Source organism: Pelodiscus sinensis, chromosome 1, assembly GCF_052426305.1.
Source record: "Pelodiscus sinensis isolate ZL-2025 chromosome 1, ASM5242630v1, whole genome shotgun sequence".
In the NCBI taxonomy this organism is placed as follows: Eukaryota; Metazoa; Chordata; order Testudines; family Trionychidae; genus Pelodiscus; species Pelodiscus sinensis.
This window is the reverse complement of record NC_143052.1, coordinates 108,194,495-108,214,480: the sequence shown is the minus strand read 5'-3', so window position 1 is coordinate 108,214,480 and position 19,986 is coordinate 108,194,495. Positions and strand designations below refer to the sequence as shown.

Sequence of the window (19,986 nt, the reverse complement as noted above, 5' to 3'; positions counted from 1 at the left end):
CTTTTTAGCAAGAATTCCAGAAAACAGGTACTCCACAGCTAATTTCTTGTGCGGGACTTTCGACAAAAAAATGTATTCTGTGAACACAATTTTTTTAAAGAGCCTCCAGGTCACTGCACATTGTAGAGTAAAACACAACCAAAGGCTCTATTCATAGCCATTTCTATTAACATCTCCCTAACAAAACAGAATCTGTGATCCCGTCTATCCAAAGCTGGCTCCTTATGAGAGTAGCTGGAAAAGGAGCACTGCCACGGGAGCTAGGCCCAGGAACTCAGCTTTTCTTCTTAGTGCTGTTCCTGAAGTCAGCCACCCAGCAGCTTATCCGAGCAACACCAATAGCTGTGAGAAGTTGAGAAAAGATACAGGGTCCACAAAAATATGAAACTCATTCTAAAATTCAAAAATATAATTTCATAGAGTAAGGGAGGGGACATGGCCAGCATGGCCTTTCTCGCTACACCTTTCATATTAAAGCTTAAGTACTTTCACTACAACAAACTGCTCATCTCCCTCTCAAACAGCTAAGAATTACATTTATTTAAGGTCATCGTCTCCACTGTACCCTTGAATTTTATTTTTGAAGTTGAGCATCGACAACTCTGGACATACCTGCTTCTTTTAAAGTGCTGCATTTCTGGTATATAGATGTCCGCAGTGCAGGAACCCTTACGTTATACAGTCTAATTTTCTCAATTCTGGAGTCAAACACGCGCAGAAAAGGGTCCTTCTCTTCCCATTGGGACATAATCTTATTATCTATGAAGGTTGCAAACATCTGGGTTTCAATGAAGTGTGAGAGGAATGGCAGGTAAGGCTCAGGCTGGTCCGACAGAAAAGAAGCCTGCAATAAGAGATAGTTAATTAGTGCTGTATCCTTACTTTGGACTTTGATTAAACAAACCCCTCCTGTGCTGTAGTGCAGACAAAAAAGACCTACTAGTTCATGTATCCAAGGGCTCCCAAAACGTACTCACAGGGTGACCTCTGATATCTCTCTCATAGCTACACCAATTTATGGTGTAGAAAAGTATTTAGTGTATTGCTTAGCATCTTCCAATGCAATTTAGCAGCTGGAAACAGGAAGAGTCAGCATCACATAACATCTCCTCTCCCTACGGACTACTGTCAAGTGCACACGGTTTAGGAACCTCACATAGCCTTTCTCTCCTTGTCAGCAAACAATTGTGTTTACAAGGCTAATTGGCATCTGCCTACTACCTGAACCTACTAGAAGCAAGGAAACAACTGATTAATACATGGGTAAAGGTTAGATAATGCTCCTGAAGGCAGTTACGCAATCTCAGTTTGTAAGGAAAGACATCTAGACTGAGATTTTTAAAATGAGAGAAGTGATCTATGCAGCTTCTGTTAAAACTGAGGCGTGTAGCTAAAACCTTTACTTGGGTATGAAAATCTCAAACTCACAAACCACAGAAATGGATAGCATTTATAGAAATGCTAGAGAAATTAGCCCAGTAAAACAAGCACTTTTTTGTGAGCGGGGGGAGCGGAACACTACTACCGTCATGACAGATGCTCATAAGCTAAAGAATGTAGTAAAGCCAGCATTTGTGTGTGAGTGTGAGTGAAACCTGACATAAAATAATCTTAGTTTTTTCTTTGAAGTTAATCTTCCTATTGTCACACACAGCATAGAATCTAGATATTAAAAAACCCCAAAGCTGATGCTATAGAAGCATTATTGTTTATTTTAAAAAGCCACACTGAAATAAAGTTGTGTGCCCATTCTGTTTCTTTTGCTAGTATTTCAGATTATCTTTATCCACTCCCTGACAAATCATATCATACCCTACTTTTCACAATGCTAAATGAACAATGCTAGGTTTTGAACATCGCATCTCTGTCCATAGTTTGATATTTTAGAGGAAAAAAAAATGTAGGTTTCACTGCAAAGCCTTGTAAGAAAAAAGGAAATATAGATGGAAAATAGAAGTATTACTTAAAAAAAGTCCCTATGAATGGATTTATTTTTCAAGTCCTATGAATGCACCTTTCCCTCTGGGTATGTCTATACTTCCAGCCTAATTTGAACTAGGGCTGCAAATGTAGGCATTCGGAATTGCAAATCAAGCCTGGGATTTAAATATCCCACGCTTGATTTGCATGTTCCCAGCCGGGCGCCATTTTTGAAATTTACAAGCCCGGACTAACTACTGCAATGAGGTTTAACAGGTAGTTTGAAATAGGGCTTTAGTTTGAACGCCTGTTTCCCTGCCGTGTGTAGACGTGGGCAGTTAGTCCGGGCTTGTAAATTTCAAAAATGGCGCCCGGACGGGAACATGCAAATCAAGCGCGGGATATTTAAATCCTGGGCTTGATTTGCAATTCCGAATGGCTGCAAGTGTAGACATACCCACAAAGTAAGAGTGCTTTTATATCACTAGAACCCCAAAAAACTGCAGATATCTGTGGCTCATTTTTGCAGATACAGATACAAATTTTGTATCCATGCAGAGCTTTATATATCACTACACTTTTGAATGAAGTCACAGATAATGCTCCATCATCTGCTTAACCATTGACTAAAATTAGGCTTTTTCTACACTTACCAGGCAATCAGTACTGTGAGGATAGATTTCCCAGGGTCAAATTAATGGGTCTAATAAAGGCCCACTGAATCGACAACTGCTGATCATGTGCCCATCCACTCCAGTACTCCACCAGAGAGAAGAGTAAGGCGAGTCGACTGGAGAGTTTTTCCCATCGACCTGCCCATCCCCCAGTGGAATACACTGCAGTAACTTGACACAAGGTACACTGATGCCCGCTACCTATTCACATAACTGGAGCTACATACCTTAGTTAGACATTGCTCCCTAGTGTAGACCTGGCCTTATATTTGCATCTGCAGGCCAGACTCAGTGGATAGCTGCACAAACTTCAATGAAATTATTCTGATCTACACCTACTGAGGTTCTGGCCCTATACATCAAAATACCCAGGGGAATGGGAGAATAATGAAGAAATGAATAAAATTTAGCCATTTCACCCAATAGCAGTCAACTAAAACATAACGCTTCTGGTTGTTTTTACTTTGTCGAAGTTTTGCATCTGTTCCCTGTTTGTCAGCCATGACTCCATATCCTGTGCGGCTTGAATGACGAAGGCCTCATAATCTGCAAACATCTGAGTGAAACGGTTGGCAAAGACTTCACGAAGCTGCACATTTAGTTTATAATCCCTTAGCTCCTCTTCTTCACACTGTAGTTTTACATTCCTTTCTTTCTCTGCCATAGGAGCTGTGATGGTCATTTTGTCTACCGTCACTCCTGTCCTCTTTGCTAGAGCATGCAGCCGGGCGATCGTTTCATTGCCTTTCAGCAATTCATACATGTGGATTGTGTTGCTGGGTATATTTCCATTCTTCTTGTCATTAACCAAGTCATTAAGGACAAGATTCTTGAGTTTGGTGGCACTCTCGCTACAGTGTAGGTTACCCTCCGGAGGGATTCCAAACTGAAGGAGAACCTCGGAGATTTCCTGAATAAACTCCAGTTTGTTCGGGAACTGGGGGAGTTCTTCTGGAAGCTCGATGAAATGATTATCAATATCCACAAAGCACAAGTTAGCCTGAAAGAAAAGGGGGGGGGGGGAAGACATTCTGAAAATGGGAAATTGGCTCCAATTTTTTTCTCAACTTCTAGGAAGTAACCCCAGATTATAGTTTGTATTTTCCAACTGGATATTTAAATGAACCAACCAACAAGAAAAAAAAAATACAGCGCAAGAACCCGTGTGTAAATATATAGTCAAGCATATTACATTTCAAGACTGAATTGTCATGAAAATCTCTCTCTCTCTCTCTCTCACATACATAAACCATTCTCACAGCTGATGACATCCTTTCTTACTATATTTATTTCTTTTTAGTGTTAGGTAAGAACAGCCAGCCACAGAGTTAAGTTATCTAGGCATTCATTAGCATATGATTTTACTGAAATAAATCTAGGGATTAACTGATAGTAATGCTTTAAAAACTTTTTGATTTAATAAACCAAGAGGTACAGTGTACCTCCTTATATCAATGTGGAATGGGATTGCATGGTCTTCCTTGTAGAAAAGGGCTTGGGGAGTCTGTGGTGCAAAGGTATCCCCGTCTAAGAAACTCCCCAGTGATCCCTATAGAGTCGTGAATGAGGGGGAAATCGCATCAACAGTCATAAGAGTCAATGTAGCTCCAGGAGGGGAGCCTCTGGAGCCACGTTACCAAGAAGTCAGGGCTGGGAAGAAAATTCTGATGGGATCAGAGCCACAATAGGGGAGTAGGGGGCCTTCAGGGGGACCCTATGGGATCTCCCACATTTTAGTGGCAGCATTCCACTGAGGGACCAAATTTGGCCCCTACTGTGTCATGCAGGAAAATTTCCCTCATGGAGATTTTTATTTCCCACTCACACAGCTTACACAAAAGAGGGATAATCTTAGACCATGGTTTTTTAAACTAGAGTAGACACTTCATTTCAGAAGCTTCATAGGGAGAAAACGCTATATATAAATTAGTAATAGTAAAGTGTGCCCAAAGGAATGTCGTCACAATGAAAACAGTAACTGATTTTTCTCTCCTGAATTGCAACTTGCATAAAGATGCCCGTGAATGTACTGTGCTGAATAAAGCAAGTGCCAAAACAAATCAGTTTCTCAAGTGTACTATGTTCTAAAACGTTCCAGCTTGACAAAAATCTACAGAACAGACCTACAATATTCACAAGGTAACAGAAATACGTCCTTGTTAGCCTTTGAACTGATGTTTAATTAGTTACCATGACTCCTTCTGTTTCTCTATGCATCCCAAATATCCACTCCATTTCTAACAAATTATACTAGGATAAAATAATCTCCAGACCAGGTTAAAGAAATTAACTTTTCTCCCCGTTATCTGAAGAATTAATTTTCAGCAGGGCAACATTCAATTCCACAACTAAGAAGCAACAATGATTAACACAAACCCAAACCCCTAGAGTTATTTCTAAAAATTATTTAAATTCAAGGACATTTCTGACATTAATTACAATTCACATGAATCCTTTCTGTGATTTTAAAATTTGCTGGTTAAAATAGAAAACCATGATAATAATGCACTATAATAAAGCTAGAACATATGCAAATAAAATTACTCTGTACAGCAATCTGTTTTTCTTAACATATATTTATGAAAAAATAGTTCCTACAGTAATATAATTTTTCTATGCTCTTAGCTGAAAGAGCGACTATCAATATTACATTTCAAAGGCTGTTTAATTTTAAAATGAGAGTTGGATTCAGAAAGCCCTTAGGGTGTCCTGCTCACTTTGCTCTTCAAAAAACATCTGACGATTAAAATGAATGCAGGGAGATTAGTAACCATAAGAAGGCATGGTGAGTAGAATTTTATCTCTAATATACCAATGGTTTATATTTAGACCATGAGCTTGAAAACTGGCATTTGGACGGAACAATAAAGGAATGCTGAAGTGAACAGTATTTCATCACCCATGTGTTACAGGATTTTCTGCTTGCTTTTTAAAGAAATCTGCATGAAGTCCAGATTCGAAACCTTCTCTATTAAATTCAAGGTCCCTCCCATATCTGTTATGACATTCTGTACCAGCCATGGGCTATAACAATTTTTCAAACATGATTAATCATTGTCCCTATATATAAAGTGGGAGAACATAATAAAGTAAATACCCTTTTGATATAGTACTTCCCCCAAATATATAGTGCATATTTAGGAAAAATGGAAAGAAACAGCTCTACAACTGTTATGTTCAGAGTGTCTATTTGTTGCAGTATATATCTTTTGTAACTGCTGGCGTTTCCAACTAATTAACAGTTAGTTTTTCCTCACAATTATTACTTTCCCTATAGTCAAAGGCAAGTAACTTGGCACATCATCATTATTAGTAATAGGCCACTACATTAATTTTCTTAATGTATCAGGACAACTAACGAGTACAATAATTTTGCTGCATTAATATAATCACATTGAAAAGTGTGGCTGAATAACAGCTTCATGTTTAAAACATAGCAAGTTTCAAATGGCTATGAAACTTCATTTAAGAGAATACTTATTGACAAGAATCCTACTGTCGTAAGTATCAAAGCCACTTCCTCCTAATACTCCAAAAGGACCTTTATTATAAAACAGTGGTTCTCAAACCTTTTGGCCCACGGCCCACCCTGCTTAACACGAACCTTTCCATGCACCATCAGCCAACCATCCATGATGACAAAATGCCTTTGCTTATCTCTAAATACCTTAAATACTAAATTATCCTTATTAGGCTACTGGAGCATAAACACCTCAGTACAGCCTGTCTCCGATTTACGAACTGGTTACAGACCAAGCAATTAGTCGTAACTCGGTTTGTTTGTAAGTCGGACCCCATTGAGTTACATGCGACCGCACTCTTCGTAAGTGAGGATCGCATTCGTAACTCGGGGTCCACCATTTACGACATTTTTGGTCTTAACTGCAAATGGTCATGAGTCGACCGTTCGCAACTCAGGGACTGGCTGTACATGGCTGTAACATAAGGGGGCATATAGAACTAGCAAGAAAGGAAATATTAATTAAAATCAATAATTAAACAGATGTAGCACTTTAACTTGATCATGTTGGTTTCCCAAACTTTAAGTAAAATAAAATATTAATTCATGTCCAAAACAAAAGTTTCCAACATTGTTTTTATTTATGGCAGGGGTGGGGAGCCTTTTTGGAGTTGGGGACCACAAATGCCAGAAAAGTCAGTTGGGGGCCATACAAAAGTGAAAGGAAAAAAACCCCAAAACCAAACAAAGACAAAAAAATCCCAACCATCACTGATGTGGCTGCCAACTGAGACACCTCACTTTCCTGGCACTCCAGCCCCTGGAAGGATGGCGGGGGGGGGGGGGGGGGGTTTAAAAGGTTCGGGGCTTCCCACAGGCCTGAGTAACTCTTCTGGTGTCCCAGGTTAGTAAATTTTGTGAGCTCCCCCAGGCTCTGAAGTTAGGCCAAAAATGAGGGGTTCAATGTGCAGAAAGGGGCTGCCAGGAAGTGGGATAGGAATGGGGATGCAAAAGGGAGTGGGGGGGGGGGTGTGGGTGAGAGATAGGGTGCTGGAATGGGCTGAGAGTGGGAGTCTGGCCACAACAGTGAGTGCAGGAGCAGGCTGGGGTGCGGGATCTTGGTGGAAGAGGGGTCTGTGAGGGCGATGGGGGAGTGGGGATTGGGCATGGAGGGAGATACTACGGGTGTTCACCTGCCTCCATGCCCCCTGTAGCTTCTAGTCACTGCCTCCCACTTCTCCCACTGGCTGAGATTCTGCCCAGTGGGAGCAGCGGAGAAAGCCTCCAGGTGAGCAGTTTCCTCACTGCGTACAGGGAGAAAAGGAAGTGGCAGTGTACAGAGCTGCTAGCTCTCACTGCGAGCTAGATCCAGTTCCAGTGGGAACCCGGTGCTGGTGCTCCAACCTCATGGTTGGACTGGGGGACTCCATGGGGCTTGAGCATCAGCATAGGTTCCCAGATGCAGAAAGGAGGGGGTGAGGGTGAGCCTCGAGCCTGACTGCAAAACCATATTCTGCATATCAATAGTTCAGAAGACAGGCTCTTTAACCTTCAGCCGTTCACTTCTAGATCACCATCTCAAATATGGCTCAGGCTGGTATTAACCCAAAGTCACAATGTCCAGTAGCTTATCTGAAAGGAGTTTAGTGGTCTCAGTCCAATTCTTACTCCGACACTCCATCCCTACCATAATTACCAATGAAGAACTCACTACGGGTTGGACATCCCTGATCCAGAACAGGGGATTTTTCTAGACTAGGGGAGGTCAACTCCTGCTGCTATGCTGATGGAATCCAAGGTGCATCATTAGATCCCACTTTGCTCCCCACCCAGCTCCGCTGCTGGCTGGTCTGGTTTCCCTTCTTTCCCACATCTGTGGGGGCTGATTGGGCTCTGCACCTCCAGGGCATTCAGATCTCCACTCCTGGGGTGGGGGGCTCCATTGTCCCAGGCCGCCGGGGTTCCGCTGGCCTGGTTCTGCGGAGACAGCTCCAGAGCCACTGGAGCTCTGCTGCCTCAGAGTGGATGGGACTGTAAAAAGGCTCCGCTGCCATGAGGCAGCCAGAGATCTGCTGCCCCAAGGCTGTGTAGTACTTTAGGGCTCTACTGCCCCAGGGTCGCTTGAGTCACTGAAGCTTCTGGGCTCCTGGGGCTCCACTGCCTCCGGATTCCTTGAATTCTGCAGTTCCGGGGCTGCACAGTTCTACAAAACCAAGGCTGCTGGGGCTCTGCTGATCTGGGCTGCTACTCTGCAGCCAGCCTTGAGACACAAGGCTTTTGGCTTCCTGCCTCCCCCTGGGTTCTCTGGTCTGGCAAAATCCGTGGTCCTGCCAGACCATGAATGTTGCCAGACGAGAGAGTCCCAGACCACAGAGATTCAACCTGTAGTTAGCAATCTCAGAGACCAAGGACTGAGCAAGTACAGAGACTAAACTATCCTCTTACTGTCAGAAAAGAGGCATGCAAGGAGTGCAGTAATTGATGATGAAGATGAGTGTCCTCGTGGGTGCTCCACACTAGGTCAGTGCACCACCACTGAGACCTTTATCTAGAGTCTTCTGAGCAGTGTCTTTGGGGCCGCACATGCACGTGCCTCTTGCTGCACACTCCTACTGCTCAGGAATTGCACATGCATGACCCACTATGCCCTGCCCTCCTCCCCCTCCGGTTCCTTCTCTACCTTGGAAGCTTGTAGCCAGTTGAGGAAACCAGCACTCTGAAGTAGAGGGGAGGGAGGGTGGGTATAGGAGCATTCACTGGGACACTCATCTCAAAGAATGTAAGTTACTGCACAGGTGAGTAACCTACTCTTCTTCAAGATGTCCCCTTGGGTGCTCCACATTAGGTGATTACAAAGCTGTATCTGTTCAAGGAGGAAAAGGTTTTGGATCTGGCATGAATGCAATAGACAGGACAGCCTTAGAGAGTTTGAGGATAGAGAAAGGTCCTTGGGAAAGTGCGTAGTGCTTTGAGAATATATGTTCTAGAGGACCAGGGAGAAGCTGTGCCAATGCCAAATCCAGTGAGAGTGGCTGGGCTGAGAAAGCTTGGACCTTATCGCAATTTGCTATAAAGACAATCTAGAATTGTAGTGAATGCTAGTGGGAAGGGGGTAGGTTTAGAAGATAAAATAAAAAAAGAACAAGTTAAAAATCACCTAGAAAAGTTAGATGTCTGCAAGTCACCAGGGCCTAAGAATAGGAATAGGTCTCTGTCACAATGTGCTCTCACTTTTAGTTTAGCGCAGTGAGGGCATTTATGTGAGACATGTGCCTTGCTAAGGCAGTGAACACATTGAGCATATCCATCCAACACAGGAATAGGTTCTTTGCTCAAAACCTGGGGAACCTGGCATGGCGCTTACTATGACTATCTACAGCAGCGGTTCCCAACCTTTTCCAGATGGGGATCCATTTTTCCATTTCAGAAAGATTTGGTGACCCAAGGCAATTCAAAAACAGGGGGAGGAGGAGAGGCAGAGCCACTTACATAGAGTGATCTTCAGTCTACAGAGCTGTAATCCCAGCACCTGTCGCAGTTACTAAATTCATTAAAATGTTTTATACAAAGTACTCTGACACGTATTCAGGCAGAGACCTGAGCTCAAAAACACAATTTACAAGCACAATAATAAACAACGATATTACAACCAACTTAAACATAACTCACTAGAAGATTTACTCAACATTGCTCAGGTCCTTAACTCCATTTTTTGGGGGGGGGGGAAGAGGGGGAGATAAAGGGGGGAATGAAAACATGCTTGCTTCAATTTAATCATTGCTCTGGGGTGAGACTGGGGATGAGGGGTTCAGGATGCAGGCTGGCATGGAGAGAGCCCTCTCATACCAGCAGCTTGGGTCTAGGTGAGGAGTGCCCCTTCATGGCTGCTGCAGCTCCAGTGGGCACAGTGGGGGAGGGGTGCGTATCACCTGGCTGCGGCAAGTCCAGCTTCACCTGCCCCTGTATTCCCTAGCCGAAATTAGGAATGCAGCAAACTTTTCACTTTCCTTTCACTCCGTGACAGAGGGGAACAGCCAGCAATGTTCCTATACGGGGGGGCAGGGAGGGGGGCGGGCTTCAGTCCACTTCACCCTAAATAAAGGGTGCTTGGGGATGGGAGGCTTGGGGGCCCTTTCACCTGCCTGGTGATTGTCTCTTTTCTGTTTGGTTTTATGAGAAACAATCCCATTCCAGGCACATCCTGTTTTCCTGGTACAACCAAACTCTTAGAATGTTTTAAGTTCAGATAAGAGAAAGCTGTATATTGAATTTGGTGGTCCTAGCTCTTATCACTTAGGAAGACTTCTTGAACAGAAACAAACTCAATCAAATATGTAGTAGATTTAAAGGCCAGGCTGGTGGATCAGAAGCAGACCCAGCCTCAATTCCTAAAAGCTCATCCTTGAGCAGGTAGAATCTCGGAGTACAGAGACGACAGCTAGCACATTCCATCTTGTGGGGTAAAACCAAACACAGAAGCTTCATACCACTGAATAGCAACCCTTGCAATACACTGCCCCCAATGGACTACCAACAAGGACTGTGACCTTGACAAAGGGTAAGAAAGTAGGGGAGGCATGTGAAGCAGACAAGATGAGGACCCTTCTGAGCTTCAGAGGTACAAGCCCCTTTTTTTCCTACTCTCTCCATTAACACAAGCCGGTGGAGAAAACATTGTTAAAACTTTATTTTCTATTGTGTTCACTGACTTGTTACTTCATTCAGTAAGTCTCTCTCTGGCGGAACTAAGACAAGAAAAGAGCTTGGTAGTTAAAGGATAACAGGCTTTCCCATAACATTTCTTAATTTTGTCCTGCAAGATTACAGCCCAGAGCATTTCCAAAGCAAACATTTACCTTTTGCCAAAGTTACTTTGGGCAGTTGTTTATGATGTGTCAGCTTTCCACTGGGGACTAGAGTGAATAATGACAGTATTTTCAGCTGGGTTAGTAAAAGACAAAAAGTTGATAATACCATGCAGTAGTTACCTCTTGAGGAAGTTCTAGTTTTGAACGGTCAGTTCCCTCTTTGGACTGAAGACCCATCAGGTAAGGGACAGGAGCATCAAGAAAATGCAGGAGGGAGGCAGGAAGGATGGGAACATATACATGTTGCCACTGAAATGGGAACAACAGTGTGGTGATTCCCTCAGCTACTGTCATTAGACGCTGATAATCTAAAGAGAAAGAAAAAGACATTCAAGTATCTCTTGGCTTTAAAGTTTGGTATCAGTATTGTAGAGATGGGAAGCTATAAAACAATTCAATTATATTTTGCAATACTACAGGTCTGATTTTAAATGAACCATACCCGTTACTGCAACATTTTTAGAATAAGCATTCTTTAAAATTATTATCCCAGAAAGCAATTGTTACATACAAAACCCTGATATTTTATTTAAATCTGTACCATTGTGACCTGAATCAAAACCAATTCACTAAAAGATACCAACAGTATTCCTCACAGCACAGCAGAAAAAGAAATCACTTGGTCCAATTCAATAATAGTATAATTTTTAATGCAGGAGACATAGGAAAAAAGAAGTGATCAGTAAGCAAAAGATACTGTCAGATCCCTTTTCTCCTGCAACTGCTTAAGGTTTTCTAGCATTTTTCAAGAGAGAGACAGCTAGATCATACATGAACAGTAGTTTCCGGGTGCTAACTCAGCCCAGCCACTCTTTTTAAGTAAGATTCTCGTGGCTAAAACTCGGACGGGTATTACAAATTTCAGAAAAACCTTTCTTTGCATGCAGCACACCTGTGTTCTGTCCTTTTACAAATTTATAACTCAGAGCAGACAGAGTTAATTCCTGTGTAGTGTTACTGTGTGTAGAAATGTTTGTGCACTAATTCAAGTAAAATTTCAAATTAAATCACCAATCGATCACTTAAAATGAAGCTAGTAATAATAGAATATTCAATAGAAAGTTATTTTCTTTAATACTCAAGCAAAATTATGAATTCACTGCAACTATATAGTCATCATATATATGGGGCAATTTAAAGCTGCTATGTAGAGTAATGAATAGCGTATGCTTTGTCTTATACCAGTGGTCCCCAACACGGTGCCCGCGGGCGCCATGGCGCCCGCCGGGGCATTTGTGAGCACCCACCGACAACCTGGGCCGGCCCCAGCACACGGGAGGCGCTGGCCCCAGGCGCGCGATACGCACCAGCGCCGGGCGCGCAGCGCTCGAGCGGCCCCGGCCCCGGCCCCGCAGCACTCGAGTGGCCCCGGGCGCGTGGCCCCCAAGCGGCCCCGGCCCCTCGAGTGGCCCCGGCCCTGGGGCACATGCCAGCGCAGGGTGCAAAGGCATCCCCGTCTCCTGGTGTGCCCCCGGACGTGCGGCCCCGCCCACCGGGGGGCCCGGCGTGAGAGTGGCCCCGCCCCCAGGGAGCCTCTAAAGGTTGGGGACCACTGTCTTATACAGTTTGCAATGTTTATGGCAAACTTTCACCTGTAAAATTGCCCGTTACCAAATATAAACTAATGGCCATTGACTCATGAGAGCAATCAAACTATATGAAATAGGCTTATTGCTCCTCCCACAGATTACAGCAACTTCCAAATAAATGAATATTTTGTAGTTCTATAGAATTTTCCTTATAAGAACATGGAAACACATCATAAAGCTTAATTAAGAATCATGTCTTCTCATAAGGAAACAGCTGTCAACTAAAATAACTTTTCAAATGTACAGTCGAAAAACCTTGTTGCTACCAGCCTCAGATTTCTGCTAAGGCAATTTCTCTCTCTCGCCCATCTTTTCTACTTTACAGAAAAATAATTTTCATATCTCACATAGTCATGTGCAAAAACTCTTCTACAGTCCCACTGGCTGACTATAGGCAAATAGGTCACTCTGGTCAATGCCAACAACTGATCCTGAATGTAATCACAATTAGTTCAGAAGGTCTTTCACAGTGACACCTTATTGGGCTTTGGGAGCTCACTAGCATAATATCTACTATATATATTTGAGAGAGTTTGCCTGGATGTGAGCAAGCGAGCCTGTCTGTTCAAGAACTCCTAAACAGTAAGAGCTAGGGGTACCAAATTTGGTGCACAACTTCCTCTGACCATAATTTGAAGCAAGGTCAGGGTTTTGCTTGTGCAGGGAGAGGAGCCTGAAGTTCCCACCCCTACATGTACAGGAATGCATACAAACATACAGAAAACAAGACAGAATCACCAGGTAGGTGAAAGGGACTGGCTAGGAACATGCACCTTCCCCCCCCCCCGCCTCCTCCAGCTGCGACTGCCCAGCCCAGAGTCTCCCACTCTTCATCCTTTAGGGAGAGTGGAGGGAGGGCACATTGCAGCTCCCCCGCCACACACATACATTTAAACAGGAACATTGCTGGATGTTCCTGTTCATCAGGGAGCAAGGGGTAAGGGCACAGTTTGCTTCATTCTTCAATCTGGCTGGGGAGAGCAGGCGAACCTGGAACTCCAGGGGACATGCACTCATCCCTCAGCTGTGACCTGGTAGCTAGCCTAACCATAACTAGAGTTAGGTAACATTTTCCAGTGAGTAGCAGCAGCAACAGGAAAAAAAAATCAAAGTATCTGATCAATAGAAAACAAGCATGGTGGATGCCAGGGAACATTCACAAATTCCTCTGAGGAATTGTTCTCTTGGTATTTCTTTAATGCAAGACAGTTCTATTCAACTCCGCATTTACCTCTTTCAATGCCTGAAAAACAAAACAAAACAAAAACAAACAAAAAAACCCCCACATACCCACCAAGGCTCGTTCTATGCTTAAAGCTTCCATGGGCATAGCTACGTTGGTCAGCGGTATGAAACATGGCTATGTCGACAAAAGTCCCAGAATAGGTGCAGCTATATAGACGGAAGAGTGACTATTGGCATTGCCAACACTGGTTGGTGAATGATGTTCCTACACCAGCTGAGCTCTTCCTTCTGTCACCGTGAACTACATCTACAAGCTCTGTAGCCAAGACACAGCCTGATTCTCATCTTCGCTGCAGTACTAGCTTACGTTATACCTTGAGCTTTGCCCCAACCTGATCCCTATCCAGACAAGTAAGCTTCAGCCATGCTTTAAGATTCAATTAACTTATGCATGAGGGTTGGAAGGGGGTGGAAGCTCAAGTGCACAAGCTAGTACAACAGTGGGGATGCCAGAGTTCTGAGTTAGCAACAACTGAGTCGCTGCTCATCAGACAAACCACAATGTAAGCTTAAGTCCTCTTCTGCAGTGCAGCTCCTCATCCACTCCAGCTAGTCTAGCTGTGAATCATCTGAATATGGATGTTCAGCACCAGATGCCAGCATAAGATACTGCATGACTAACCGATAAGATGGAGTTTTGTATTTCTGAATAGCTAATATATTAAGCAGGAATGGGACCTGCTGTGTGAATGCTCTGAAGCAAAAACAACCCCCTACCCCCCACACAAACCAACAAAACACAACCCCCCAACCCCATGCCTCCCAAACTTTTCAAAACTGGCAAATACTATTTTAGCTACTGAACATTTAAAGTTGGAATAGGAGATGAAATGGTAAATTATGTTACTTCATGAATGACTCAGTAGGCAAGAACATAATTTGACAAACTGGTAGACAGAGTTTAGACTAATCATACTATATGCAATAGGTGGTGAGATAAATCAAGGGTGCTATGACAACTTAACTGCACAATTTATTTTATCCACATACAGTTAAAGGGCCTGTATTCATTGAAACAGTTAACCTGAATTAATATACTTGATCTGGCCCACCCCAGCTCTAGCAATCTTACGTACTAGACAAAATAAATGCAAATTGCTGGGTTCTCTCAAGTGATTGTTCTTCATTTGTGGGGGAGATAATTAATTTAGCTAAATCTAAACAACAACACAATGTTAATTTAACAAGAACCAAAACAGAGTATCAGTAATTGACATGGTCCTGTAGGGGAGCTTAGACTACCCTGCCTTGACAATAAATGGTGATTGATGTCTGCCTCAACCACAGAGCGGATCCCTAAAAAGCACAACCCAGGCCTGTCTCAAGAGTGGTGCATATAAGCACGCAGGCATGGTTTGGGAGGGAGAAGCTTAGAGGCAGGAATTGTTTTGCATAACAATGCAGATTAAGCCTACTACAATGAGAAAACATCAAAAACGCATGACAATCAATCTTGTACTGGTACTTCTGTTTCTGATCAGCAAAAATTACAGGTGAAGCCATAAAAACGTCAATTACGTAGTTTTTGCAACATCCTGAGAGCAGCAAGAATTTACCCCAAATAGGGCATTGGGCATTGTAGGTATCTTATACAATACATAATTAATCGGTAAATATTATTAGAAAGACCAAGTCTCACTTTGCTATAAAATGGGCTTAGTAAGAAGAATTGATGGAGGGAGTGAGCAGGATTGACCCACAGGTCCTGCTCGATGTAATGAGAAGTAAATAGGCCCTTCACACCGGTGACCCCAATGTATGGCGTTCAGATACATAGGAATCAAAGGAACCCGACCTTCTGCCTGATACTGTAGGTAGCATACGCATGCAGTGTAAGTGAACTAGGCTCTATTATTGTATTCTAGTAGATCTTCTATTAATTGCTTTTGCATTGCTTTGCCCTGTATTAATTGCTTTAGAATCTATAGTATTTAAGGTTTAAATTGTATAGTAATTGCTTTTAAGGCTTGTAAAACTTAAAACAACTGCTTAAAGCCTGTAACAAAGTGGTTAAGTCTCTCTGGAGTGTCCTGGTTTCCCTTGGATCTAAAACAAATCGAACCATACAACAATCGGTGTCACAAACAGGATCTGAGGGACCCAGATAGGTCCATGAGATTTGGGAACCATGCCACTTTTCAACAGTGGTATGGGAGGAAAGGAAAGGACCAGGGGATGATGCTGGGATGGGCACTTGTTAACCCCTGGACTGTCCTTGCATGTTTTACCAACCAAACTCAGCTGCTTGTCAGCTGGGATTGAGAAAAGTCAAGTAACTTGGAAAAACCTGGGGAAATATGAACTGGCATATGTAAAGCAACAGGTAGCTCTAAAGCAAGGGTACCCAACCTTTTTCGGTCCCTGTGCCTCCTTGGCTTTTAGTAAACCTTCCTGTACCCCCTATTCAATATGAAAGGAAATAAATTATAGACTCTAGAATCCACAACTTTTTTCACTAACACTACTTCTTCTGGAATATTTCAATTAGGATAAGCTAGTTATTTACAAAATATTCCCCGTACCCCCTTGACAAGCGTCTCGTACCCCCTGGCGGTACACGTACCCCAGGTTGGGAACCCCTGCTCTAAAGAATAGGAATAAAAGTAAAAGATTAAATTAATTACAATTAATTTTGCTATTAATGTAAGATGGCTTGAACAGCATTCCTCTATACTAGCTTCCCAAATACATGAAAATTTGGATTTATCCCAAGAAAAGGAACCAGAAGGTGTAGGGACTAGTAAAGGAACTCACCTTTCTTGCTAAATTAGGAAGACACAAAACATGTGTCCCTGGAAAGGGGCCATTCAGTTGAGAAAGCAGTAGGTACAGGCACTGGAGATTTAAATTCTTGGAAAAATACTTGGAACGGTGATACCTAAACAAATGAAGTTTTCATTTGAAGGACAAATCAAGTGAGAAGTTAACTCTGTGGAATCTGGAAGGAATTGAGCAACTGTTGTAAAAATGCTAAAAGGAAAAGAATTCTTGGCTTCTTTGCAGCCTTTCTGAAGGTCATATCAATCCAGAGGCAAAACATTTTAATACCAATTTGTCTCCCTGTTGGCAAAGAACAATGGGGAAAAACTCACTTCCTCTTTAGTTAATTTCTACTTCTATGATATATCTATGTCACAGTGTGCTACCAACAGCACAGCATAAATTAGTTCATAATTAACAGTCACCAAGGAATTAATCCACAGGAAAACTGGAATTATTTCCCACTGTTAATATGGTTAAGCCTTGTAGAGCAGTGTTTCTCAACCTTTTTGACACCAGAAACCTGCTTGCTGCCTTCTCAAAGCACTTGTGGGCTGCTGGAGGGAGGGAGGGAGGGAGGAACAGTATTTCACTAGTATCTGCATGTAAGACATTTCTTTCTTACTTAGCAAAATAGGGCCACTACTCCAGTTCTGTTTATTTTAAACAATGAAGTGAAGTTCAACCAATTACATGATATGAAAACGTTAACTTGATGTTTAATACATTTTTCAATAATTTTGTTTACAAATGGATTTCATTTTATATATTGTAGGTAATTTTTTAAAACTAAATCAATAGAAGTGTTTTTAAAAATATCAGATCTATAAAGGCACCATACCACTTATGAGATGTATGTGCCTGGCTTGTATGGCTCAAGTCTTTCAAATCCGGAGATGAATGTTTGACAAGGACCTTCAGAGCATCTTTCTAGTGCTTAGCCGGTTGCAGTATTTTGTTTGTTGCAGTTCTTGCTGAAAATCCAAATTTCACAGAGATATGTGGAATATCTTTACTGTCATCAGCTGCCAGACATGCACAACTAGTGATGTCACAACAATTATGCCAGTTGTGCACAACTATGTCCTTCGATTTTAATAAAAGGCTATGATTGTGTCAGCCAATACAAAGACACACTATATACTTCCCTGCAGAGAGAGATTGAGCTAGTAGATTTATTTGATCACTTCTAATATACAAATTTAGGGACCCATTGTAAATCTTGAAGGTATGCTGCCAGAGGAGACTTCTTTTAAGACAAAGTTCATGTTGCACATCATACACTTGGTTTAACATTTTGCCACAGGACAACCATCACACTTGTGCATGGGCAGGGGCGCTCCAGCCCAGCTGTGATGATGAGATAGCCCCATCCATGGCAGGCCCAGCACAGTCTGCCCCCCCACTTCCTCCCCGCTTAATTGGTTAACTAATTAAACATTACATTTACCTAGTTAACTGATTAAACGAGATCTTACACCCCAACCTGAACACCATTGCAGCCGTTCCGTCAGTATAACTTCCAATGCAGTGATCCCACTGTCACATACTCCTTTAGTATCTGATCTGGAAGATTTCAATGCTTGTTGTATTTTGCGGCAGATCTCCGCAGCACAGTAGATCCTCATGAACCTTCATAGGTGCAATGCACATAAATAATAAGAACTGCTGCATCAGAAAAGTCCAAAGGACTCATTCAACTGAATTGCAAACCAGCTTGACACACGGGCCCTTTTTATCAACTGAACTTCAATACCTTCTTCAATATCTTGATTTGATGTGACACGATATCATTTGACAGTGGAATGCAACTCTACTTTTTTGGCAGCTTCATCACCCAAGACTTCCCAGCAGACATCTAAAACTGAAGGCATGATTAGTTCTTCACCAATTCTAAATGGCAGTTTGTAGGGACAGCAGATGAGACGCTTACAACATACCTTCATTTGATGTTAGGGCAGTGTGCAGTAATTTCTTTTGCCCCCTCCCTCCCAACTTCATCTCACTGTGTTGGAAGAATTCCATTGGCTTTTCTTTTGAATTCAGATGTTTGGTTTCCATCATTTTTGAAGGTTTCAGAGAATGATTGCTCAGACTTGTGCCACACACAACAAAGGTTTTTGGCATTCTACATCCTCACTTCCAAATTAAAGATTAAATGCATTTTCAATTGAAGGCTGAATGTTTCCTTTTCTCATCTAGCTCCTCATTTATCAGAGTCACTTGTAGCTCTTGTTTTTTCTCAACTTTTGCTAGTTAAAAAAAAAAAAAAGCAGAAGAAACTGCTTTGACAATAACCTTGTCCAGTCTAGCTAAGTAAATGTTTTACTAGAACATAAATTTCACTTGCTACTATTAAGTATTTCCTACCAACAAATGCAGGCAAACATGCTTTGCATTTCAGCACCATAGGAACCAATATCAAGCTAATCACTATGTTCAATATTCAGAAATAACAATGAATAATACAATGATGTATATTAAATATTAAAAAAACCCATTATATTTTAAACTTTAACATTTGGAGCCAGTAAAATCTTAAGGACTGCGTCAAGCTAACAAATGGCGTGGAGCTCATGGGCTCGATCGGATGACAGCGGGGGCAGACTTGTTTTGATTTTGTCTCCCCTACCCCAGGAGAATAGAAACAGATAGGGCACCTTTCCTCTAGTCATTTTATCATAATACCTCAGTAGGGGACAACCTGAGGCCCACAGGTTGCATGCAGCCAACTGGGGTTCTATGAGAGGCCCAGAAGACATTTTCTTTACTGTTGCTTACAAAGAGTGCCAGATTCTACTTTAGTTTTTTTCCTTACCAGTATCACTCAAGTGACACACAGTGCATGTGAAGTGAGGTGTGTGCTGATGACTGTCAGAGCCATGTGCTCCCTCTGCATGGAATCAAAGCACTGCTATGACTAGGATTCAAAATTAGCACACCCACAAATTCTAGGCATCCGAGAGCAGTTAGTAAAAACTTGGTTATGAAAATCTTGCAGCCCACCTAGATGAAGGGGGAGGGGGAGCGCCACTCGTGGCCCACTCACTAACTTAGGCTGCCCCTTTCTGTTTTTTCCTGTGGCTGAGCAGACAGTTTTACTGCAATATTGATCTGCCTAAGAGAGCATGGGTTGTGCCCACATTACAAATGCTGCATACTACCTTTCCTTTTAACATGGTATCAAGACACCGGGTGGTGGAGGAGAGAAATCACGTATTTTCTGAACTATAACATTTCTTCAGCAGTGTTAATGAGCAACAAGCTTGCTTAGATGATTTCTAGTCCCACTGGGGACTCTTGTACATTTCAAAGCAGGCACGCTGCATGCAGCCAGGAGTCAGTGGAACTTCCCGCTGGCCCTGGGCTGTACTCGGTCAATGAATGTACAAAGATAATAATTTCTAGCTTTCATTGTATTTATTCAATGACTTCCATATCTGCAAACTGGAAGACAGGTTGAGAAGTCA

The 19,986-nt window shown here is 42.5% G+C and overlaps 1 protein-coding gene across 4 annotated transcripts in view; it reads right to left on the bottom strand.

The window, feature by feature from the left end:
• DENND5B (DENN domain containing 5B) overlaps nucleotides 1-19,986 on the bottom strand; it is a 191,149-nt gene that overhangs the window by 69,275 nt on the left and 101,888 nt on the right. For all 4 annotated transcript variants that reach the window (XM_089782208.1, XM_075940587.2, XM_075940572.2 and 1 more), the window contains 3 exons: nucleotides 11,043-11,230; nucleotides 3,058-3,594; nucleotides 613-844 (listed from right to left, as the gene is read on the bottom strand). In XM_089782208.1, the coding sequence (XP_089638334.1) occupies nucleotides 613-844; nucleotides 3,058-3,594; nucleotides 11,043-11,230 (957 nt within the window). The remainder of the gene's footprint in view (nucleotides 1-612; nucleotides 845-3,057; nucleotides 3,595-11,042; nucleotides 11,231-19,986) is intronic.